The 26,692-nt window shown below is 36.2% G+C and overlaps 1 protein-coding gene across 1 annotated transcript in view; it reads right to left on the bottom strand.

Annotated features, from left to right (window-relative positions):
• Positions 1–2,756: 2,756 nt before the first annotated feature.
• The window catches only part of SDHAF3 (succinate dehydrogenase complex assembly factor 3), a 68,629-nt gene continuing 44,693 nt past the window's right edge, over positions 2,757–26,692 (bottom strand). Inside the window, exon 2 of the mRNA XM_025471292.3 lies at positions 2,757–3,809. Coding sequence (XP_025327077.3) covers positions 3,606–3,809 — 204 coding nt within the window. The 3' untranslated portion in view covers positions 2,757–3,605. The remainder of the gene's footprint in view (positions 3,810–26,692) is intronic.

The following is a 26,692-nucleotide window of genomic DNA, read 5'->3' as shown; positions in this document are numbered from 1 at the left end:
CTTATGCTTTTAATTTTAACCATTCTGACAGGTGTGGGGTAATACCTCATTTTGGTTTTGATTTAGATTTCCCTGATGATGAGTAATGTTGAACATCTTTTCCTGTGTCTGTTGGCTATCCGGATGCTCTCTTTGAAGGAATGTCTGTTCATGTCTTCTGCTCATTTTTAATTGGATTATTCATTTTATGTGTTTTTATCAGTTCTTTATATATTTTAGATACTAGCCCTTTGTCGGATATGTCATTTGCAACCATCTTGTCCCATTCAGTAGGTTGCTTTTTAGTTACTTCCTTCATTGTGCAGATTTTTATTTTGCTGTAGCCCCAATGTCCCATGGGACTACATGAGAGTCCCATGTAGTCCCATATGAGAGCATGTGAGTGAGTTGGAGACAGAGGGGCAGAGAGAGAGAAAAAGAGAATCTTAAGCAGGCTCCACACTCAGTGCAGAGCCAAATGCAGGACTCAATCTCACAACCCTGAGATCATGACCTGAGCCAAAATCAAGAGTCAGATGCTTAACTCAGCCACACATTTGCCCTGCCCCAAAGGTTTATTTTTGCTTTTGTTTCCCTTACCTCAGGAGACATATCTAGGAAAATGCTGCTATGGCCAATGTCAGAGAAATTATTGCCAGTGCTCTATTCAAAGATTTTTATGGTTTCAGAGCTTACATTTAGGTCTTTCATCCATTTTGAGTTTATTTTTGTGTAAGAAAAAAAAGCGGTCCAAGTTTCATTCTTTGGCATATAGCTATCCAGTTTTCCTGACACCATTTGTTGAAGAGACAGTCTTTTCCCCACTGCATATTCTTTCCTCCTTTGTCATAAATTAATTGACCATGTAATCATGGGTTTATTTCTGAGTTTTCCATTCTATTCATCTGTGTCTTGTGCCAGTAACATACTGTTTTAATTACTATAGTTTTGTAATATAACTTGAAGTCCAGGATTGGTACCTCCAATTTTTTTCAAGATTGCTTAGGCTATTTGGGGTATTCTGTGGTATCACATCAATTTTAGGATTTTTTTTTTTCAATTTTAGGATTTTTTGTTCTAGTTCTATGAAAAATGCTGTTGGTATCTTGATGGAGATTGCATTAAATGTATAGGTTGCTTTGGGTAGTATGGACATTTTAACAATATTTGTTCTTACAATCCATGAGCATGGAATGTCTTTGTGTCATCTTCAATTTCTTTCATCAGTGTTTTATAGTCTTCAGAGTACCAGTCTTTCATTTCTTTGGTTAGGTTTATTCCTATGTATTTTACTATTTTTAGTGCAATTTTAAGTGGGATTGTTTTCTTTCTCTTTCTGCTGCTTTGTGTATAGAATGAAATGGATTTCTGTACAGTGATTTTATATCCTGCAACTTTACAAAATTCACTTAATCAGTTCTCTAGCAGTTTTTTGGTGGAATCTTAAGGGTTTTCTATATACAGTAAACAGGAGTGGTTTAAAAACAGTAAGGAATAGTTAATACCATCAAGCCTCACAGGATAACATATCAGTTTTGCAGTGCATAATATCCTATTGGTTTTGACAAGTGAGTTACATTAGTGAGAGCAGTGGATGAGGTTAAAAGAAAGGGAGACAGTGACATTGAGGGTATTGCTAAATGGATGGAGGAAGTGAAAGATCAGAGAAACTAGGACAGACTAAGGTAGAAGTGAAGGCAGTACAAGAATAACATTGAAAAAATTGAGTGGCCAAAATCCTAGAGTTCATAGTTAAAGACCATTCCCTAACACTGCCAAGTGCAGCAGTTCCCAAACTTTCTCAGTTTACATACTCTTAGTGTCTCAGTATTTACAAAGCATACCTACAGCAAAAACTAACAACAACAAAAACCCCAAAAATTCAAGTTTCATTTACTACATAGTTCTAATAACTCAGTTTTTATGCCCTAACAACTTAGTATTTGTTTGGACACAACACAGCTTTTCAAACTTTGTAATCATATTGAACATTTTTGTGTGATACTTTTATCACAGCAATTGCTAAAAGCACAGTTTCTCAAAGAAATGTCATCCAAAAGGATGCTGCAATGTAACAGTAAAACTTTGAAAAACCTCAAGCTAGTAATTTGTTTGGTGTCCAATAAGTATGGCTGTGATTTCCGGAAAATTTTTTATGAGTGGTTTAAGTGAATTTTGAACCATTAGAAAACCATCAGGTACTACATATGTCAACCATATGGATGTATTAAGGTCGCCAAAGTGATGGCAAGACTTGAGATGGAGAAGTATGAGCCAGTTGCCAAAGAAAAAGAATAGGGAAGTATAACCAGAAAGAAAATAGTACAAATGAAAGAATTAAGTAAAGGTGGCATGGTGATGGGTTGAAAGGGACAACAGGAGGAGATTCTGTGTTACAGTAAAAAGGATCCACAACTCCCACTTCACAAAACACAAAGAAGTATTGTCCTTTTGGGTGTTAGATGTCTATAAGCCAGGAAAGATGAAAAAGACTGTATTGTGCAGAGTTTAAGGATGTGATATATTTGTTCATGATGAAATGGTTCCTAGATACAAGCTAGATTTTAAACTCCTAGAGGGCAAAAGCTTTATTTTATTCATTTCTTATATTCCTGGGGCCTACAATGTAGACCCTAGATTATCACGGATTTACTGACTCCCTTTCAATGAGAAAAGACAAACATCAACCTCCAAACTGACTCAATGAGGGATACTAAAAAGGACTGAGGAGTCTGGCAGCCATACACAAAGAAAAAGCCCAATATGGCAAAAGAGAGTAAATATAAATCAATTATTAATCTGAAAAATGATCACTTCAGAATCTCAAAATAGACATACATAACTATTTTTTTTTGATTAAACATTTTAGGATATGCATGGGATTACCACTTGACTATTTCAGTTCATAATGAATTAAAAAAATTTATGAGTATTTTTATCTCCCCAATTATGAGGCAATACATGAGATTCTCAAGGTAACTACAAATTGTATAATTTAAGGGTTCATCTGTTATTAATAAACACTGTAGAAACATTACACTAAAAAAAAAAATTACACTACCATTTGTACGATAGATTATACCATGTGTGGTACTGAATCTTAAAGCTTCTTTTTAATCTTCCATTATATCTAAACAATGACTGAGGGAGAAAGGATATTTACAAGAATAATCATACATGCATTATTAAAGTAGAAATGATGAAAATTTCAGGGTGACAATACATAAATAATAACTCTGTTGGAATTCCACATCTGTTATTATTACAATATACTCATCTACTGATGCTAAAACCATGAGGCTAATGCTTGAACAAAAATAGCATTAAATTTATACATAAACTTCTGGCAAAATTCTACAATTTTGTCCATTTTAGTCATTCTTTCTTTAGTCCAAAAATCAAATCCTATCTAGCAAATACTGTTACTTCAATAATCCAAAGTTTTGTCTACTAGTCATATATTGATCTATACATTGTCGATAACATCCCCAAGTAAAAGAATATTTCATTAATACAGGCATTCTCAAAGCCTAAAATCTTAAGAAATAAATTAAAAAAAAAAAAACATGAGAGTTAAAATAAGGAGTTCTGAACTTAAAATGCTTTGCTAAGTTTTATTGTATAGATTAAAATTCTGGTTTCCTAGATTCAGTAATACTAAATTGTCTGTTGGGTTTAGTAGCTTCTTGCATCAGCTCCTGCAACTGTCCAATTTGTTCATCACGAAAGTCATTAAGTTTTTCTTCCGGTAGGGCAGCTCCAAAACATACTTTTTCTGTTGAATTTTGTCTGTTTTCATTAGTTTGTTGCCATAGCACTGAGGCATACACCTAATAAAAAGACCAAAAAAAAAAAAAAGTTATATATATAAAAGTAAGATATATATTTACTCATTTAATGTTAGAGAACTTAAAAAAAGTCTAATTCCAAGTCACTATTTTTCTCCCATCACTGAAGATACAAACAAAATGGCTGCTGATTTACTATTGGTGAAAATTTCAAATATATGTTATTTTTAGCACTGTTAAGAGTTTCAATAGATTTTAGCAAAGTTTTTAACCTGGAGATCTGGGGGGTTGGGAATGGCCCATGGATAGACTTGAAGAACATGCATAAACCACCCAAAAGTGATATGCTAAATTGTACGCACAGAACTACTGCAAATAGTTCTGGGGCTCTAGCTTTCCTCGGGTTTTCTTTTTTTTCTCTTTTTCTTTTTAAAAAATTTTTATCTATTTATTCATGAGAGATACAGAGAGAGAGAAAGGCAGAGACACAGGCAGAGGGAGAAGCAGGCTCCATGCAGGGAGCCAAGCCAGGACTCGATCCTGGGTCCTCAAGATCATGCCCTGGGCTGAAGGCAGTGCTAAACCACTGAGCCACCTGGGCTGCCCTTTCCTCAGGTTTTCAAAAGAGAGTGGTGGTTCTTATAGACTTAACAGTAGGTTTCAAAATGTATTGTTAATTCTCTTACTTTCAATTAAAACACTAATTCTCTCACACTAGAGAGAAAGTTATCAAATCCTTAACCTTTTAATATTTAATAATAATCTTTGTCAGGAAAAAATTCTCTATTTTTCATGCTGTAGTTTTTCTCTCATTCAATCAGCATCTTTAGTCTAATACTCCAACTACTGTTGTCTGGCACAAGTGATACATTTTTGAAGCAGACTTTCACTCTACAATCAATCCTTTAATCAGACAGTAAGTAACAATATATTTTAGTTCATGAAGTTAAAAGAATGTATGCACCCTCTAGGTAAGTAAATATTTAACTCTATATAATGCCACTAACTCTATCTAGTTTAATTAAATTGTTTATAACTGGACTGCCATTATTACCAAAGAAACTTTAATTCAAGACATTCCAAATCTTTACCTGTATTGAAAATATTTTATGTTTTACAGAAGTCAGTTTCATATAATAACTGAAAAAGAGTTGCACAAATGCAAGCTTTATCAATCCCACCTCTAAGTATATGCCCCAGAACAGGGTTTCTCAACCTTCACACTATTAACAAATTGGATAATACTTTTGTAGTGGGGTGGATGGGAATCTGTTCTTGCACCATAGGATGTTTTAGCAGTATATCTAGTCTCTACCCAGGAGATGCCAGTAGCACACCCTCCTCAGTCTTGATAATCAAAAATGCCTCCAACCTTGCTAACTGTTCCCTGGCTGACCCAGGTTGAGAACTATCATTCTAAAGAAACTTTCAAACATGTGACTGAGTAGCATAAGAAGTGTGGTACTACTTGTTAAAGCAAAAATTGGAAACAAGGGCAGACCCGGTGGCTTAGTAGTTTAGTGCCGCCTTCAGCCCAGGGTGTGATCCTGGAGACCCGGGATCGAATCCCACATCAGGCTCCCTGCATGGAGTCAGCTTCTCCTTCTGCCTCTCTCTAATAAAAAATCTTAAAAAAAAAATTGGAAACAATCTCACTGTACTTCTCAGTAGAAGAAAGAACAAATACACTAAGGTTTATTCAGATACTGCATCTTTTCAAAGAGCCAGGTCTTGGTTTCATTGATCTTTTCCATTGTTTTGTTTTGTTTTTTAGTCTCCATTTCATTTATTTCTGCTCTGATCTTTATTATTTCCTTCCTTCTACTAGATTCAGGCTTTGTTTATTCTTTAGCTCGTTTAGTTCTTTTAGCTAGCTAGCTCTTATAGGTGTAAGGTTAGGTTGTTTGAGATTCTTGTTTCTTGAGGTAGGCCTGTATCACTATAAAATTGTTTTCACTGCATTCCAAAGATTTTACTGTTGTGTTTTCATTAATCTCCATGTATTTTTTAAATTTCCTCTTGATTTCTTTATTAACTCACTGGTTGTTTGGCAGCATGTTGTTTAGCCTACTACATGTGTTTGTTTTTTCCATTTTTTTTCTTGTGACTGATTTCTAGTTTCATACCCTTGTGGTCAGAAAACATGCATGATACGATTTCAATCTTCTTAAATTTTTTGAGACTTAATTTGTGGCCTAACGTGACCTATCCTGGAGAATGTTCCATGTGCACTTGAAAAGAATGTATATTGTTGTTTTGTATGGAACGTTGTATATGTAAGTCCATCTGGTCTTGAATACAAAGCCACTGCTTATTAATCTTCTGCCTTAACGACTACCCAGTGATATAAGTGGGATATTAAAGTCCCCTACTATTATTATATTACCCTAAATTTCTCTTAGTATCTGTTTATATTTGCTTTCTGTATTTTGGTCTCCAATGTTGGGTATTAGATATTTACAATTCTTATATCCTCCTGTTGAATGATCCTTCTATTATTATGTAGTGCCCTTCTTTGTCTCATTACCATCTTTGTTTTATTTTTTTAAGATTTTATTTATCTGAAAGAGAGCACAAGCAGGGGGAGTGGCAGAGGGAGAGGGAGAAGCAGGCTCCCCACTGAGCAGGGAGCCTGACATGGAGTTCCATCCCAGGACCTTGGTATCATAGCCTGGCCCGAAGGCAGATGCTTAACCAACTGAGCCACCCAGGTGCCCCACAGTCTTTGCTTTAAAGTCTATTTTGTCTGATTTGAGTATTGCTACCCAGTTTTTCCTCCCTCCCTTTTACATGGAATATCTTTTTCCATTCTTTCACAGTCTACATGTTTGAGCTCTGATGTGAATCTCTTGTAGACAGTATACAGATGGGTCTTGTTTTTTTTAATCCATTCAGTCATCTAATGTCTTCTGATGGGAGCATTTAGACCATTTACATTTGAAGTAATGGTTGATAGGTATGTAACTGTCATTTTGTTAAACTGTTTTCCAGTTGCTTTAGTTGTTCTCTGTCCATTTCTTCTTCTCTCTTTTCCCTTGTGATTGGTGAATTCCTGTGGTGTTATGCTTGGCTTCCTTCCTCTTTATTTTTTTGTGTATCTATTATAAGTTTTTAGTTTGTGGTTACCATGAGGTACATATATAACATTATATATAACAAGGATAAAGCAACTATATTAAAATGGCAGCCACTTAGGTTTGAACATTCTAAAAGAACTTTTTAACTCCTACTTTCACAGTTCATGTAAATGTTGTCATATATTACTTTTTATTCATATTTTCCCTACTTTCAATTAGGGCCTCCCCCTCCCACCTTAAGTCCCTTTAACATTTCTTATAAGGTTGGTTTAACTTTTCTTTGTCTGGGAAACTCTTTCTCTCTCCTTGCCAGGTAGGAAACAAAACAAAACAAAATCATAAAACCAAAAATATTCTTTCAGCTCTTTACAGGCCAGAAGAGAGGGGCATGATACATTCAAAGTTTCTGCCGAAAAATCAGCAGAGGCTTTATGGAGTTTCCCTCTGTTACTGCTTTAAAATTTTCTCCTTATCTTTAACTATTGATATTTCAATTATCATGTGTCAAGTGATGTGGACTTCCTTGAGTTCATCTTGTTTGGAATGTTCTGTAGTTCCTCAACAAAGATGCCTATTTTCTTCCCCTCTCTTCTCCTTCTGGGACTTCTATAATATAAATGGGTACTTGAGAGTCTAAAAGATATTTTGAATCATTTAAAAAGCTTTTTCGCTGTTCAGCTTGGGTGCTTTCCATTACCTTGTCTTCTAGATCACTGATCAGTTCCTCTGCATCCACTAACCTGTTGATTCCCTCTGATGTATTTTTCAATTCAGTTACTGTATCCTTCAATTCTGATTGGTTCTTTTTTTGTATTTTCAGTCTCTTTGTTGAAGTTCTTACTGAGTTCTCTTCAGTGAGCATCTTTATGATTATTACTTTAAATTATATCAGACATATTACTTATCTCCATTTCATTTGGAGTATATTCCTCTGTCTCATTTTGCTTGACATTTGGTGTTTGTTTCTATGAATCAGAACTTTCCTAAACTTGAAGGAATAGCTTTGTGTATGGTCATCCCTGGTGGAAGCTTTGGCTTCTTGGTGGTGACTTTGGCTGGCTGGAACAAGGTGGGGGTGGGAGGGTCTCAAAGCTCTCTGTTCAGAGGATATCCTGGCAAGATAGCTAAAATGAGAGAAAAGTGGGGTGCTCTAATGGGGCAGGGGCCCTGGAGTCCCAGGGACTTCCACGTAGGGGGTGTCCTGGTGGGGTGGTTGGAGCCAAGGTGAGTCCCAGGATGCTTAGTACAGTAGATGTGAGCTAGGAGGTCCCCAGAGCATACTGAGTAAGCCATCTGGAGCCAAAGCAGTGTGGCCTAGACTGTTCCAGGATGCTTAGCACTGGTATACCTTTGTACCTTGGCATGATGGCTGGAACAGCAGTAAGTGCTGACCATGGGTATTCTGATTTATGTTTCTCTGAGGCTGCCTTGGTGGGATGGCTGAGGCTGGTGTGGACTCGGGTCCTGGGGCTCACTGGGGTGATAGGTTAGCTAGGGCACCCAAACCATTCTCCTGTCCATGCTACCTAGGAGGAGGGGGAAACATAAACCAAGGCTCTTGCTAGCCCCTCCTACCCAGAGAGAATTTCAGCAGCTCCCTTCTTGTTTGGTCAAGTTTCTCTTCTTGTTCAGATCCTTTATATTGTAATAGTAGTTGTTGTTGTTTTTTTTTTTTTTTTTTTTTACCCCTTACTTAGCTTTTCTTTTTTTTTTTTTTAAATTATGATAGGTGACAAGGATTGAGGAGTGTACTATTTCACCCATTCCCCCACCTACCACCCCTCTGGTAACCATCAGTTAATTCTCCATAATTACTTGTTTGGTCTTTAATTCCACATGACTAAAATCATACAGTATTTGCCTTCCTCTTGCTTATTTTGCAGAGCATTATTTTCTCTAGCTCTATCCATATTGTTGCAAATGGCAAGATTTTTATTTTATGGCTGGGCAATAGTCCATTGTATATCCATACCACACTTTCTTTATCCATTCATCTATTGAGGACACTTGGGCTGCTTCCATAGTTTGGCTACTGTAAATAATGCTGCAATAAACATGGGGGTGCATGTATCCCTTTGAATTAGTGTTTTATATTTTGGAGGTAAATACCTAGTAGTAGGGTAACTGGATTACAGGATCTATTTTTAACTTTTTTTAAGGAAACTCTATACTATTTTCCACAGTAGCTGCAACAGTTTGCGTTCCCACCAAGAGCGCACAAGGGTATCTTTTTCTCCACATCCTTGCCAACACTTGTTTCTTGTGGTTTTGATTTTAGCCATTCTCATAGTGTGAGATGATACCTCATTTTAGTTTTGGTTTGCATTTCCCTGATGATGAATGACGTTGAGCATCTTTTCACGTGTCTATTGGCCATCTGGAAGCCCTCTTTGTAAGGATATCTATTCATGTCTTCTGCCCATTTTTTAATTGTAGTATTCATTTTGGGATATTGAGTTTTATCAGTTCTTTATATATTTTGGATACTAGCCTTTTATCATATGTCATTTGCAAGTATCTTCTTTCATTCAGTAGGTTATCTTTTCATTTTGTTGGTTCTATCCTTCACTGTACAGAAGTTTTTTATTTTGCTGTAGTCCCAATACTTTATTTTTGCTTCTATTTTCTCAGGAGACCCATCTAGAAAAATGTTGCTATGGCCAATGTTAGAGAAATTACTGTCTGTGTTCTCTTCAAGGAGTTTTATGGTTTCAGGTCTTACATTTACATCTTTAATCCATTTGGAGTTTATTTTTGTGTATGGCAAAAAAAAAAAAAAAAGGTGGTCCAAGTTTCAGCCTTCTGCATGTAGCTGTCTGGTTTTCCCACCACCATTTGTTGAAGAGACAGTCTCTTCCCCACTACATATTCTTTCCTCCTTTGTTACAGAATAATTGACCATATAATCATGCATTTATTTCTGGGTTTTCTGTTCTGTTCCATTGATCTATATGCCTATTTTTTAAATTTTATGTATTTGTTTGAGAGAGAGAAAGCACAAGCAGGGAGAGGGACAGAGGGAGAAGCAAACTCCCTGCTGAGCAGGGAGCTCCAAAGTGGGGCTCAATCCCAGGACCCAGGGATCATGACCTGAACCAGAGGCAGATGCCCAATGACTGAGCCACTCGGGTACCCTATATGTCTATTTTTATGCCAATATCATACTGTTTTAATTACTCCATTTTGTAATATAACTTGAAGTCCGGAATTGTGATAACCTCCAGTTCTGTTTTCCTTGTAGTTGCTCTTCTTTGTTCTGTGCCCCAGGGCATCTGGCGCTGGTGTGTGCTAGATGGTCTGAGCTCACAGAGGCACCAGGCCTGTGAAGATGCTCAGCCCCTGTTCCCACCTGTACTTTCAAAATGGAGGGGAAGCATAGGCCTGGTGCTCACCAACAGTTCTCTTGCCATTTGGCAGGATTCTAGGACTGGTTCCTTTACATTCTAGTTGCCCCTTTCAGCCATGGCTTTTTTTCTATAGTCTAGAGCAAACATATCTGCTTATCATCCCTCAGTACTATCCCTCCCCACCATAGTTTGCAGTGCTTGGGGTGGAGGTTCTCTTTGTTACCATGTAAAGAATAGTAAGAGAGATGGAAACATGGTATATCTATCCTTTGTTGTACAGAAGCTGTTCAGTCACCCCTCAGGTTTTTGTTTTTGTTTTTCAGGAGGAATTGCTCTATTAATAGTTAAATCAATAGGTATACCAATGAATAAATAGGTATACCTATTTATCGATATAAATAGGTATATCAATGTTGGAGGTAAGGTCTACTCATAGTAAACCATCTTGGACTAGAATTTCAGACACTACTTTATAACCCATTAACAGGTAAATAAACTGTCTATTTATCAGCATGGATGAATGTCTAAAACAGAATCCAAAAATTGTATTTTAAAAAGTTCTGAAAAGAAGAACAAATTTGGAGCATTCACAGCATCTGACTGCAGAACCGACAAAGCTACATTAAATAATTAAAACAATGTGATACAGGCTTTAAGATAAACATATAGACCAACAGAATAAAATTTAGAGTCCAGAAATAAACCCTACATATATGGCCAATTGATTTTCAACAAGAGTATCAAGTCCACTCAATGGGGTAAAGAATAGTCTCTTCAAGAGACACTCCTGAGAAAACTGGATCCCTCCCTCCCAGTATATACAAAACTTAATACAAAATCCATGAAACTTCAGATCTAAATATAGGAGATAAAACCATAAAACTCCTAAAAGAAAATAAGTCTTCATGACCTTGAATTTGGCAATGAATTCTGAAAAATGACCCCAAAACACAAACAATAAAAGAAATAAGGAGATCCCTGGGTGGCTCAGTGATTTAGCACCACCTTTAGCCTGGGGCATGATCCTAGGGACCCGGGATCGAGTCCCATGTCAGGCTCCCTGCATGGAGCCTGCATCTCCCTCTGCCTGTGTCTCTGCCTGTCGTTCTCTGTGTCTCTCATGAATAAATAAAGTCTTAAAAGAAAAACAAAACTGTGCCTTTAACAGAATCAAAAGCTTCTTTGCACATTATTAAAGTGAAAAAACAAACTACGGAATGGGAAAAAATAATCACAATCAATGTATTGGATGAAAACACCCAGCCTATAAAAAAACAAAACACAAAACTCCTATAACTCAACCACAAAAAGACAACAGCCCAATTTTAAAAGTAGACATTTCTTCAATGATGATATAGAAATGGTCAACGAGCATATTATTTTTTAAAATATTTTATTTATTTATTCATGAGAGATACAGAGAGGCAGAGACATAGGCAGAGGGAGAAGCAGGCTCCATGCAGGAAGCCTGATGTAGGACTCGATCCAGGGACTGACTCCAGGATCAGACCCTGGGCTGAATGAAGGCAGCCTGCTTAACGGCTGAGCTACCCTGGGGTCCCAGGTCAATGAGCATATTAAAAGACACTTAACATCATTAGGGAAATGCAAATCAAAGCCCTATTGTGTTGGCAAGAATCTGAGGAAAATAGCATTGCTGATGGGATATGAAATGGTACAGCCACTATGGAAAACAATTTGGCAATTCCTCACAAGGCTAAAGAATTATTGTATGACCCAGCAATTCCACTCATTGGTATATAACCAAAATAAATAAAAGCAGGAACTCAGAGACTTGTACTCCTCTGTTCATAACAGCCTTACTCACAAAGGCTAGTATGTGGAAACAACCCATGTGTCCATTAGATGAATGGATAAACAAAATGTGGTATAGATACAAGGAAATAATATTTATCCTTAAAAAGGAATGAAGTTCTGGTATATTCTACAACATGGATGAACTTTGAAAACATTATGCTAAGTGAAATAAGCCAATATTCTTCACAAAGAATATTGTAGGATTCCAGTTACATGAAACATGTAGAATAAACAAATTTAGAGGGACAGAAAATAGAACAGAGGTTACCACGGGCTGGGAAAATGGGATTTATTTCATAGCAGGCACAGGGTGTCTGTTTGGGTAAAAAAAAAGGGTTTGGGAATAGAAAGTGGTAACTGATGCACATTGTAAATGCAATTAATGCTCATGAATTATATGCTTTAAAATGGTTGAAATGGAAAATTTTATGTTATATACTTTTTTTAAATCACATTAAGAAAAAGGTTATGCAAGAAATTTTATATCAATTAATGGTGGAGTAGCTTTTATCAGACCAACTTTCCTGCAGATAATCTTGTAACTCCAGAGAACTATAATCAAACAACAACCCCAAGGCACTTGAGAACAACCAGAGTTACACAGAAAACAGAAAGGAGTTGACTCTTCAGAAATTGACAGAGAATACTGGGTTAGATTCCCATATTTATGGCTTTTAATCTAAGATTCCTGTTGGTGCTGAGAGGTAAGGGAAGAAGCTGTGGACACTGTGGGCTAACTACAGCAATTGGAAAGTGACAAGGGGATATCACAGGAAAAAAAAAAAGAACTATAGAAAGGGAACTCTGAATTCTGTAAATAAACTCTGCCAAAATATCTGGCTAACCCCATAACTATGAATGCTCAGAACAGACTCAAAACAGCCCCCCAAAAAGGGTAAAAAAAAAAAAAAAGATATTTCAGTAGCTTCTCATCAAAGAAGACAGAATTTGGAATCAGAGTTCTGCCAAATTAACTGCTTGATAAAATCAAGACACTTTGGAAGAAAATAGTGGAATAATGTCTCTACGATGTATCATTCAGTGTCCAGGAAAAAAAAAAACCCAAGATTACTAGAAGCTTGGAAATTCAAAAGAAAAGATAATGTATGAATGGAAAAGTTAATGTCTGAAAAGATTCTATTTTTAAGTAATCGCTACACCCAATAAGAGGCTCTAACTCACAACACTGACATCAAGAGTTGCATGCTCTACTGACTAAGCTAGCCAGGTGTCCCTGGTGGAAAGGGATTTTAAAGCAGCTATTATAAATATGTGTAAGTATATAAAAGAAAATTTGACCATAATGAATGCATACATGAGAAATTTCAGAACAGAATAAATTGTTAGAACCAAATGAAAATTCTAGAACTTCATGATGCATTATCTGAACTGTAAAAAAAAAAAAAAAAAAAAAAAAAAAACCCACTGGGCTTAAAAGCATACTAGAGTTGAAAGAAGAAAGATCCAGTGACCTTGAAATATATCAGAAGTCATTCAATCTATAAGAAAAAAACTATTAAACTTAAGATCAATGTTATATGAGACAAGGTCAAAACATTTATTTAGATGGAACTGGAGAAAAAGAATGAGGCAGGAAATATATTTGAAAAGTAAATATCTGAAAAACATACAGATTCAAATTGCTTAGCAAGTTCCCAGCAAAAACTTACAAAATGAAGCCACTCTTGGCCACATTAGAGTTTTAAAAAGGACCAATAAAGCAAAAATCTTACATTTATAAACAGTATACCCATTTTTTATAGATTTCAAAAATATATTATTCATAAACATATATAAATGCAAAATATATTAAAACAAATATGGAAACAATAGCCATCAACGTCAAGATACTGATTATCTCTGAGGACGAGGAAAGGGGAAAAGATTGGGATAAAGTTTTATCTTCACTCTTAATATCTTTTTTAAAGAACTAAATCAGTAAATTCCAGGAGTAAATGGCCTCACTGGTAAATTCAAACTCTTGCAAAAAAATTTAGAGTATATTTCCTATTTTACTCATTTTACAAAGCCAGCATTACCCTGATACCAAAACCAGACACAGCCACTGCACACAAAGAAAATTAGAGGTCAATATCCCTGATGAACATAGCTGTAAAAATTCTCAACAACACATTACCGAGCCCAATTCAACAATACATTAAAATGATCATACACCATCAAGAAGTGTGATTTATCCCTGGGATATAGGATGATTCAGTGTCCATAAATCAGTGTGATACACCACATTAACAAAACGAAGGATAAAAATCATATCTCAGTAGATACAGAAAAAGCATTTGACAAAATTCAATATCCATTCGTGATGATGGTAAGAGCAGATGTAGTGGGCTTGATGGTGCCATATATATATATATATATATATATATATATATATATATATATATATTATATCAAGTCCTAACTCCTAGAACCTGTGTTATCCTATATGGTGAAGGATTTACAAATGTATTTAAAAGCTAAATACTTGGGCAGCCCTGATGGCCCAGCAGTTTGGTGCCGCCTTCGGCCCAGGGTGTGATCCTGGAGACCCAGGATCGAGTCCCACATTGGGCTCCCTGCATGGAGCTTGCTTCTCCTTCTGCCTGTGTCTCTGCCTCTCTCTCTCTCTCTCTCTCTCTCTCTCTGTCTGTCTTGAATAAATAAATAAAATCTTTAAATAAATAAATAAATAAATACAAGCTAAATACTTGAGATGAGGAAATTATCCTGTTGGACTCTAATACCATCAGAAATGTTCATCTAGGAGAGAAGTAAGAGAGAAATTAAACACACTAGAAAAATGATGATGTGAAAATAATGATGTGAAAACAGAGTTTGGAGTGATGTGGCCACAAGTCAAGGAATCCTTACATCTACCAGAAACTGGAAGAAACAAGGCTCAGGTTCTCCCCTAGAGCCTCCAATGCCTTAATTAGGACATCTGGCATCTAGAACTTTGAGAGACGAAACTTCTGTTGTGTTAAGCCTTCATGTTGTGCTAATTTATTACAGCAACCCCAGAAAACTAATATAGCAGTAAACTACTGAAAATTTTAGAAAAGTCTAGTAGAAAAAAACCACCCTTCATGTTATAACAAAAGATGTTACCTGTTAGCAAAAGATGAATTCACTGTGGCTGCTAATTCCATTTCTCACTAGGGCTTTTTAAAAGGCAGAGGACCTACAGTACCAGTTAATCAGGGATTAAAAGACTAAAATACCTTGAGACTAGTTCTGCTTTCACTGCACTTTCTATATATTCAACTTGAATCCAGTTGATACCACTAAAATACTGGTAAGAAAGTAGATAGAATCTATTAGAATATGACTTTAATGTATATAAAAAATAAAAATAAACTTAGTTTAATAAAATTATCTCTGAAGTATTAGAAGACCAACTTCTATTGCACAGGGTTTTTTTTGTTTTTTTGTTTTTTTTTAAGAATAAAAGTGAACTGTATGAGATTTTTTTTTTACCAGCTTTGGAAATTAATAAACATTACAGGGATATCCTAACAAGAGAACAACCAGATATGATGCACCCCCTGATACTTATCACCTATACCAAAAACCAACCTACACCTAACAAGCCCATACATCTAACCCAATTTACAGAATAATGTGTTAAACCTCACTATGGGAATGCAATCAGCAAAACCCAGACTATAGGAATGCAATTGGCAGAAATCCAAACAATCCCAATCTAAGCTAATAAAGGAAAAATCACAGTAAGAAATCAGTAAGACACCACCTTAACCAAATGATTGAGGTTAACACAGTAATAAGTGATATTGATAGCATTGTACCTCCTGCTAACACTGCACTGAAAAGGGTACGTCAGCTCTGTAGTATTTCTCCCAGTAATGTACAACCTCAATGTAATCCTAAGAAAACATCGAATTGCAATTCAGGGACTCTTCATCAAATAACTACCAGGAATTTTCAAACGTTTTAATGATGAAAGGAAAGACTAAAGAACTGTCACAGATCAGAGGAAACAGTGGCAACGTGACATCCAAATGCAGTGTGATATACTGAATTAGACTCTGGAGCAGAAAAAGAATATTAGTATAAAAACTGGTGAGACTGACTATACTAAGTAGTTAATAATATTGTACTGATGTTAATTTCTTAGTTCTGATCATTGTACTGTAATTATGCCAAATATTAACATGTAGGGGAGCTATACTATTTTTGCCACTCTAAGTTTAAAGTTAAAGTAAAAAGCTAAGAAAGGGCAGCCTGGGTGGCTCAGCGGTTTAGTGCCGCCTTCAGCCCAGGGCATGATCCTGGAGACCCGGGATCGAGTGCCATGTCAGGCTCCCTGCATGGAGCCTGCTTCTCCCTCTGCCTGTGTCTCTGCCTCTCCCTTTCTCTCTCTCTGTGTGTCTCTCATGAATAAATAAATATCTTTTTAAAAAAATCTAAAAAAATGTTTAATTTCATAAAAAGGGAGATTTAACAGACATACCAATTATGATGTACTAATTTATCTGGATTCTTTATTTTTTTTAAAAGAAGAAGAAGTTTTAATGCCAAACTTAATTTTTGTAAATCGAAGAAAAAAGCAAGCGTTTTCAGGTTCAATATTATCTGTTCTTTGCCATGTCAAATTCTAAAATAACTTTAGTTTTCTTCTTTGAATTCTGATGACTTTACAAGAAAAAAGTTTGCTTTGAAGCTATCCTTTCTCATCCTGAGATATTTTTTTCTTAAAGATTTTATTTTTCTAGGTTGAAGCACTTATGTGTTGGTGAAAGGCTGTAGTGCTTTCCTGGCCTGTCATGGAAGCCCATGCAGAAAAAGGAACCAGAAGCTCAAAGTAGTTTGGAGTGCTGAGCCCCCTACATGGAGAGCAGCTGGAGAGAGTCCCACAGTCCTTTGATGAATTTGATGGGAATGAGAAATAAACTTTTGTTAAACTATGAAAAATATTTTCTTTTGAGAAGTCTGTATACCCAACATTGGGTTCGAAGCCACAACCCTGAAATCAAGAGTTGCATGCTCCACCCACTTAGAAACCAGGCACACACACATGCCCCCGCTCCCCCAGATCTTTATTTCTAATGAGGTCAAAATTATTTCCTGGCTACAAAGTTCTATCCCTTTTAGTTACTGTTGTTAATTAATTTTGTTTGATCCTCACTCTTTCCTGCTGCCAATTAACCATTTCTTTCAGTTTCTCCTTCCTCTCTAGTAAGTATTCATTAGAGAACACACTAAGGTTCTTTTTCTTTAAGACTTTATTTATTAGAGAAAGAGAGAGAGAGAGAGAGCGCACATGTACAAGCGGGGGTGGGGTGGGGGGAGAGAAGAGAGAAAGAAGACTCCCTGCTGAGCAGAGAGCCTGACTTGGGGCTTAATCTCAGGACACACACACACACACACACACACACACACACACACGGAGATAGTGACCTGAGCCCAAGGCAGAGACTTAACTGACTGAGCCATTCAGGCACCCCCACAGGTTCTTTAATGAAAAAACAAACAACAACAACAACCACCTACATTTACCAGCAGTTTTTCTTCTTTCTGTTTCTGGAACTATTTATTGAATACCTTACCATTACCATAATTCTTAAGCCGTAAGTAAAATATATCAAAATAATTTTTATTTATTTATACATGAGAGACAGAGAGAAAGAGAGAGAGAGAGAAAGAGGCAGAGACACAGGCAGAGGGAGAAGCAGGCTCCATACAGGGAGCCTGACGTGGGACTCCATCCCGGGTCTTCAGGATCAAGCCCTGGCCTGAAGGCGGCGCTAAACCGCTGAGCCACCGGGCTGCCCACAAAACAATTTTTAAATAGGTTTCACAACAATTTCCTTACCAAAAGAATAGGACCTCACTTGATACTTTTTTTAAAAAAAGATTTTATTGATTTATTTATGAGAGAGAGAGAGAGAGAGAGAGAGAGAGAGAGGCAGAGACACAGGCAGAGGGAGAAGCAGGCTCCATGCAGGAAGCCTGACGTGGGACTCAATCCTGGATCTCCTAGGCCCTGGGCAGAAGGCCGTGCTAAACCACTGAGCCACCTAGGCTGCCCCTGCTTGATACTTTAGCATATGCTGTGAATCCTGATTAAATTCACTTAGTGTACCATTAAATTCACATTATAAATACAAGTGGTAATCACTGAGTTTGCACCATCTGCCTCACAGGCTAGCATCAAAGGTAATAAGACTCCTCATACACCTGGCATACAAAAATTGAGACTGATTGGTTCTTATGAACAAATCTGGGCCACAATTCTTTTAAATGCAAATATCGAACACTGTTGGTAAGAGAATAAGATTTGAATATGGGACAATGATAGAGTTACAAAAAGCCAGGAATCAAGTCAATAAATCTATGGACTTCATACAGTTCAGACTATAATTGTGAGTGATAGGATTTTCAGGGCAGAAAAGATACTAGACCCATTCATATCTTTAAAAAGTCTCATGTATATACAAATAGATATAAGGATTGGTCAAATTTGGGGCACCTGGGTGGCTCAGCGGTTGAGCATCTGCCTTTGGCTCAGGTCATGATCCTGGAGTCCTGGGACTGAGTCCCGCATCAGGCTCCCTGCAGGGAGTCAGCTTCTCCCTTTGCGTATGTCTCTGCCTCTGTGTGTGTGTGTGTGTGTGTCTCTTTTATTTATTTATGAATAAATATGTGCTCGCTTCAGCAACACATATACTATTTATGAATAAATAAATAAAATCTTTAAAAAAAAGGATTGATCAAATTTAAATAGGTACACCTATACTATGCAACAGTTAAAATGAGCTCCCCAAGACAAGTGAAAAAAGCAATTTGCAGAATATTATGTTAAAAAAGTCATTGGCATATGTTTTTAGATTATGTACACATTTATATAGACAATAGAATACTTATATATTTATACATGCAAATGAAGACACTGAAAGGATGCCTACAAAAGTTTAGGGGGTGGTCTTTCATATTCTGTTCCAAACATTTCACTTCTGTAATATTTTGATCTTTTATAATAAATATTAAATAATGTTTAAGTAATTAAATGAAAGGAAAACAAAGCAAAGAGAACCTTTACTGGACAAATTCTGGAATGAAAGAACTTAGGGCTCTGATTTTCATGATTTGTCCTAACAGCAGAGGCCAAGTCAATTTGCCATAAAGATTAAAAGAAAACTCAAATTCTCATTTTGTTTAATCACATATCTACTATTTGCCCTTTGTTCTTTAAAACAAAATTACAACTGAATAGCCCAAAATACAGAAACATTTTTTTTTGTAGTTTTATGGTTTTTACAGAAACATTTTTAATTCTAGAAGAAATCACGATACAATAATAAAAATTACCAAATTCTAAATTAAAAAATTGTTTCACAAAAGGATATTCATATATAGAAAAACTTTGTCATAGGTCCCTTTTAAAAGTGAAAACAAATGAAGATCTTTTTTTTTTTTTTTTTTTATGGCAACAAGTCTATTTGCATACAAGGTGACCCGGCAGGTGACCATCAGAGAACACACTGCTGTTTACAGATACAGAGAACCGAACAAGAGCGTGTTAGCACGCGGCCTTACTGTACACATGGGACACTGGTGAACACTGGTTTCAGACACTGCAATTAGGAAACAGAATGGGCCAACGCCACCTGTCGAGAGGTTCACGGATCACTCAGCAGTGCCGTGGGCGGTCTTTACCTGAAAGCAGAATCACGATCACTCTGGCAGTCTCTGAGCAACTCTAAAACGCAAGTCTAGTGAGAGGTACGACAAGCAAGCAAGCGAGAGATACCCTGTCCCATCAGAGGGAGGCTGATTCAGGGCCTACATTGGCACGTTTCTCAGCGGCAATGTAGCCGTTTTAATAGCCTGGGTTTCCCTTACCACATTTGTTGGCCATCAGCAAAAGTAAGAATTTCCGACACATGAGCTGAATAAGCCTAGGATTAAAAAGCAGAACACTGTCCACGTTAACAGAGCTGCTGCTACTTTGTGACTTCTGCCCAGTTCTCACCTGTTGTCCTGCAAAATCCCCTCATCTGATGAATTTTAGCAAAGCTTCTAGCAACTGTTAACAGACCTTTCCTAACCCAGCTCTAGATGCTAAGTATCAGAAACAAGTGCCCGTGAAGTGGATGTGTCCATGGGAAAATGGCATTAGGAAAGCCTAATCTTTCTAACTACATATCATTTCACGTATTATTAGTCCTATTATTAATTCCCCTTAGAAGATAGGCATATATAGTGCTGCCATGCCCAAAACTTCCTGGAAAGCTAAAATAAGAGTAATTTTTCAGGGTTTTGCTAAATTCAATTGTTTGTACTCCTTCAATGTAAACTCCCAAAGAGAAAGACAACTACTAGATCCAGAAGGAAAAAGTTACCTTTCTCCCAAAAATTACTTAATTACTATAAGATTTTATTCAGTAACATTGAACCAACAAAGTTTGGAACATTTAGTCAAGCTTTCTCTGGAGAACTGATTAAAAATGCCATGTCTCCTGGAGGAGCAAAAACAACAAAAACACCCCCCTCCACAATAAACCTGAAAGTTACCTGAATTTTAATAATTAAATTCAAAGACACCTTAGGGATTTCAATCACAGCTTCCTAAGTCATTAACACAATATTTTATATTAAAGAAAAAAAATGAATCTATTTTGTCAATAATAAATTTGATTTTTTGGCTGACAGATTTTATGGTTTTCATGTCAGCAATGACATCCATTTTTATGGCACAAAAACATCAAATACCACCTACGCTATTTCTTAGCACCCAAATAGCTATAATACATCACACTGATTCACAGAATACAAACAATAAGAATAGAAAGTAGCACTAGAACCACCTATTGATGTATTTCTCAGGTGGCCATGAACCTGGGCCTCTCTGGAATCAAGTTCCCCAGGTTCCTCTGCCCAGTGAAAGCAAGCAGACTCTGGACTCATCTGTGACTCCAGGGATTAACAAAAAAAAAAAGTGTTAGTTGCTACTCATGGGAGAACAAAAAAAGAGACTAACCACATGGAACATAGAAGATTCCTGGTTAGGGATATAGTATGGAAATGTAGAGAAGATCTGGTTCACAAATGCTCTTTACAGTTGTTTATGATGAATTCTGTATGTCCTTGATATTAGACCCATACAAATCAAGTATTTCATAATGGCAGAAATGAAAAGTCAATACGAATAACTATATTTCTGTTTAGGAAATTCATCCAAAAGTTTCTAGAAGCTTAATACTAGCATTGTATTTAAAGTAAATATTATTACATAAGATATCTTACTTAAAGGCAACTATCACAAAAAACATATTCATAAATTTTTTTTATTTAACTGGTCAATTTTTTAAAACTATGAAGATAAATGCATTATATGTACATTTATTCTTTATAATATAATTTGTTTCAGTAAGTTTTAGAATACATTATGTTCTGCATAAAGAATTAAATGTATAATACTATGATCCATTAACAGAATATTTTAAAAACTATTAATCAAGCTCTCAAACTAGATACCTTTATTAATCAGAACTAACAAATATGTATAGTGTAGGATTGTTGTGAGAATTAAATGAAAAACTGTTAATATTTCTATAAGATCTTTGCATTCAGTCTGTAAAATACTATAGAATTCTCTTCATGGTTGTCTTTATGAATACTCTTGCCTGGAATGCTCTTCTCATGGCTGGCCTCTTACCTCATGTCACAACTTAAATGTCTCTTACTTAGAAAAGCCTTCCTGATCATATAACTTTGTTACTCTTTTTCTCAGTACCCTAAATATTCTGCTCAGTACTTATCCTTATCTGGTATTTTTACTTGCCCCACTAGAATAAAAAGTCTGTGGACATAGGGACACATCTGTCTTTTTCACTACTGAATTCCCTTCATCTAACATGGTGCCTAGGTCAAAGAAAGTGCTCAATAATTACCATCTTAATGATGACTAAATAAATGTCCAAACAACTACCAGAAACCACTCTTTCGAGGTATTACAGGCACAAGGTTAATGCATCATCTTCAAATATGCCTAATTTATCTAGTTTTTTTAAAGATTTATAATTTAAGATATTGAGAGGAATACAGATATTTCCATAAAGTGAAAATATCAGACCTTATTTCTTACTTATGATTTTTCCAAAGGTTATCTTTGCTCAAAGGTTGTCAAACATTTTGGTCTCAGAACTTTATATTCTTAAATACAAAGAAAGAGGTTTTCATGTGGATTATATCTACCAATGTTCACATTAAAAATTAAAAATTTTTAAATTCATTAAAAATCTATGTATTACCAATAAACTCAAAGTAACAACACATTTTTATGGAAAATAACTTTTCAAAAACAAAAACATCCTAGAAGAATGGTACTGGTTTACTAATCTAATAATTGGTTTACTACAAAGACAGCTGGATTCCTTTTCTATTGTGATATGTAAATTTGGTTGAAGTAGATAAAGAAAATCTAACCTCACACTGATTAATAAGTGTAAAAGGGAAGCATTTTTAGTACTTTTTCTGATAACTGTGGATATCTGATAACTGTGGATATTATTCTTTGATACTGCACCAAAACTAAGTAAGTGGTAGTTTCTGGAAAGTTGCCATGTACCGTATCAATGAGCTTTTCCTACTCTACTACATTAACCCTTTGAATGAAATGTTTATCCCTCCATGGTTCTGTAATATCATGCATTGGTCATGTTTAAAATAGTGGTTCACTAAGTTATGCTCATCTCCTAAATGCTGATGTTTCACTACACAGTATTTTAAAATTACATTTATTAATATCATTACTGATAAAATGAGAAAAGACTTTTTCTTGGGAACTGTCAAGCTTACATTGATACAAGTTTTCCAAAATCCTAATTTTTGCTCAAAAGCTCAAATTTTATCTTTGGCAATCAATATCAGTAATTTTCCATGACCTGATGAGCTCACTTCACTCATTTTTGAGAAGATGTCTGCAAATATCACATCTGAGCAATGATTTATCTGTCAGTTGCTCTTTTCAGCAAAAACTGTATACAACTTAAAAAGTATTAACTAAAATACCTTTATAAGTGCTTTTACTCAAGACAATCATCATACTTTGGTATGTTATGAAGCCAAAGTGTTTCATGAGTACTTCCTATTTCTTCACACCAAATATTAAAAAGATGCACTCAAAGGTAAATATTTAATAAAATTAGTAACATTTACTATTTCATTACGGACATTCTTATATAAAATTGGCTCAAAAAAAAAAAAACACCTCAGGGAGTTGAGGACAGATCTAGAAGAGGATCCTGAGTTCCCTTCACCCCACAGACACAACTACGTATATACAACTAGCTCTGTAAATGACTTGAAGATTAGCAGAAAAGATCTTCCACAGTTACAGAGAGGAGGCCACATTGAAAAGACAGGAGGGGTGGAGACTCCAGCAAGACCAAACACAATTGGGAGGGACAACCCAAGCACAAAGAAGCCAGAAGATCAGACATCACATGAGGCAATGGACACTTACATTGGAAAATGAGTCCCCATAACAAACATCTGGCTTTGAAAACAAATGGGGCTTACCTTTGGGAGCTTTTCAAATAAGCAGGACTCAAACTCCAGGTACTTTAGAACTCACTGGGCTTAACACCAGGGAGAGCCAAGGTTGACAGGAAACTGAGTCCCTGCCTTTAAAGAGCCAGCATAATAAATTGGGCCAGAGACACCACACAGAGTGTGGAAAAGTTTGAAAAGTGCCTGGGATATACATGAAGGAGATTTATTTACTATCTCAGAACATGTGCTGCCAGGGAAGGATCTTCAAATTTCTCCAGGAACAAAATGCTGGCAGATGCCATTTCTCTTTCCTTTCCTCAACCAAGATAGTCAGATATTCTTGGAAGCCACCACTAATGTATCTATCGTGCTAGTACCACATGCTCGGCCACTGCATTCCCCTGAGGACCCACCCATCTAAACCTGCCTGCTTTGGCTGACTTCCCTCCAAAGCAGCTCCAGCTCCACCACACCCTGCAAGCAGCCTCAACAGAGACCACCACTCCAAAGTGACTACTATCCTGAGGAGAGGGGAAAATAAACCCACACATCAGCACACTTGTAGTTCTTGTATTGCTGAGCCTCTTAGCTGGTAGCACAGAGAGCAAGCCCTGCCATTCAATGCATCTGCAACTGTGGCAGGGAGGTTAACTGCAGACACCTACTCTGGCTGCTAGCCCCACCACCTAAAGCTTGTGGTGGCCTCAGAGGAGCCTCTTAATACTGCGGGGATCAAACCCTGCAAGGTGCACCCACAGCAGACAAATCAGGACATTGCAGCTAGCTAGGCTGAAAGCAAACACAGCTTAGCCACAACACTAGGGTGCATGCAGTCCATAGAGAAGACACCCTGGAGCACTTGGTGACCCAACAAGATTGAGCACAGGGCACCACAGTGACCTGTTGTACACAAGGCCACTACTTTCAAGACCAGGAGATGGAACCAACTTCTCTAATACATAGAAAACAAGAGTTAGGCAAAATGAAGAGATAGAGGAATATGTCCTAAATGAAGGAACAGGACAAAATGACAAAATGAACCAAATGAAATGGAAATAAGCAAAATACCTGACTGATAATTCAAAATAATGATCATAGATACCCACTGGACTTGAAAAAAGAGAAGAACTCAGTGAAATCTTAAAGAGACAGATAACATTTAAAAAAAAATCCAGAGAGCTGAAGAATTCAAGAGTGACATTAAATAGTAAAAAAAAACAAAAACAAAAACAAAAAACAAAAAACTGCTTCACATTACATAGTGAAAAAAAAAAATCAAGAGTAGAAAAAAATACACTAGAGGGAGTCCATAAATTAGAAGATGCAAAAGAATGGATTAGCAATCTGGAAGATATGATAATGGAAAGCAACTCCATAAATTAGAAGATGCAAAAGAATGGATTAGCAATCTGGAAGATATGATAATGGAAAGCAACTCCATAAATTAGAAGATGCAAAAGAATGGATTAGCAATCTGGAAGATATGATAATGGAAAGCAACTAAGTTGAAGAGCAAAGAGGAAAAAATAGTAATGAAAAATGAGAATAGGTTAAGAGAACTCAATGACACTAACAAATGTAATAGCATTTGTATTACAGGGATCCCTAAAAAGAAAAGTGAAAGAGAAGGGAACAGAAAACATGTTTGAAGAAATAGCTAAAAACTTCCTAATCTGGGAAAGGAATGGACATCCAGATCCAGGAAGTACAGAAAATCCCTAAAACAAGATTAACCCCAAGAGCTCCACACCAAAACACATTAATAATTACAATGGCAAAAAGTAAAGGTAAAGAGAGAATTCTAAAAGCAGGAAAAAAAAAAAAAAAAAAAGAAGCAGCAGCAGCTACATACAAGATATAAGAGAAACTCCTTACAACTACCAGTTGATTTTTCAGCAGAAACTTTGCATACCAGAAGAGAGTGGCATGATATATTCAAAATCCTGAGAGGAAAAACCCTGCAACAAAGAATAATCTACCTAGCAAGATTATCATTAAAAATAGAATGAGAGTTTCCCAGACAGACAAAAGTTAAAGGAGTTCATCGCCACTAAACCAGCTTTATAAGAAATGTTAAAGGTGCTTAAAGTGTAAAATCCATTAAAAAAAGAAAATTATAAAAGCAAATATATAGTAAAAGTAGTAGACTAATCACTTATAAAGCCAGTATGGAGGTTAAAAATCCAAAAATAGGGGATCCCTGGGTGGCTCACTGTGTTAGCACCTGCCTTTGGCCCAGGGCGTGATCCTGGAGTCCCAGGATCGAGTCCCACATCAGGCTCCCTGCATGAAGCCTGCTTCTCCCTCTGCCTGTGTCTCTGCCTCTCTCTCTCTCTCTCTGTGTCTCTCATGAATAAATAAAATCTTTTTAAAAAAATCCAAAAATAGTAAAGTGAATTACTTCTATAAAATAAGATATCCTAAATAAAAAGATGTAAAATATGCAATTATATACATAAAATATGGAAGTAAAAATGTAGCATTTTAGAATGTGTTCCAACTTAAGTGACAATCAACTTAATATAGACAAATGCACACATGTATATGACTCTAATGTAACCATGAATAAAAAACCTGTAATAGATACACACAAAGCCAAACACAAGATAGCAAAAGAGAATGAACTATAAAAACAACCAGAAAATAATTAACAAAATGGTAATAAATACATACCTATCAAAAATTAAATGTAAATGGACTAAATGCTCCAACCATAAAATATATGTAACTGAATAAATTAAAAAAAAAACAAAACACAAGAACCATCTATATGCTGCCTACAAGAAACTTGCTTCAGACCTAACAACACATACAGGCTAAAAGTGAAAGAAAAAAAAAGGAAAAACATATACTATGCAAATGGAAATGAAAGAAAAAAAAAGCTGGGGTAACAAAAATTATATCAAACAAAATAGAACTTAAAACAAAGACTGGGCAGCCCGAGTGACTCAGCTTTAGTACCACCTTAAGTCCAGGGCCTGATCCTGGAGACCTGGGATCGAATCCCATGTCAGGCTCCCTGCATAGAGCCTGCTTCTCCCTCTCTCCCTCTCCCTCTCCCTCTCCCTCTCTCTCTCTCTCTCTCTCTCTCTCTCTGTGTATGTGTCTCTCATGAATAAATAAATAAAATCTTAAAAAAAATAAAAATAAAACAAAGACTATAGCA

This window comes from Canis lupus, chromosome 14, assembly GCF_003254725.2.
Source record: "Canis lupus dingo isolate Sandy chromosome 14, ASM325472v2, whole genome shotgun sequence".
Lineage (NCBI taxonomy): Eukaryota > Metazoa > Chordata > Mammalia > Carnivora > Canidae > Canis > Canis lupus.
This window is presented reverse-complemented; position numbering and strand designations above follow the sequence as displayed.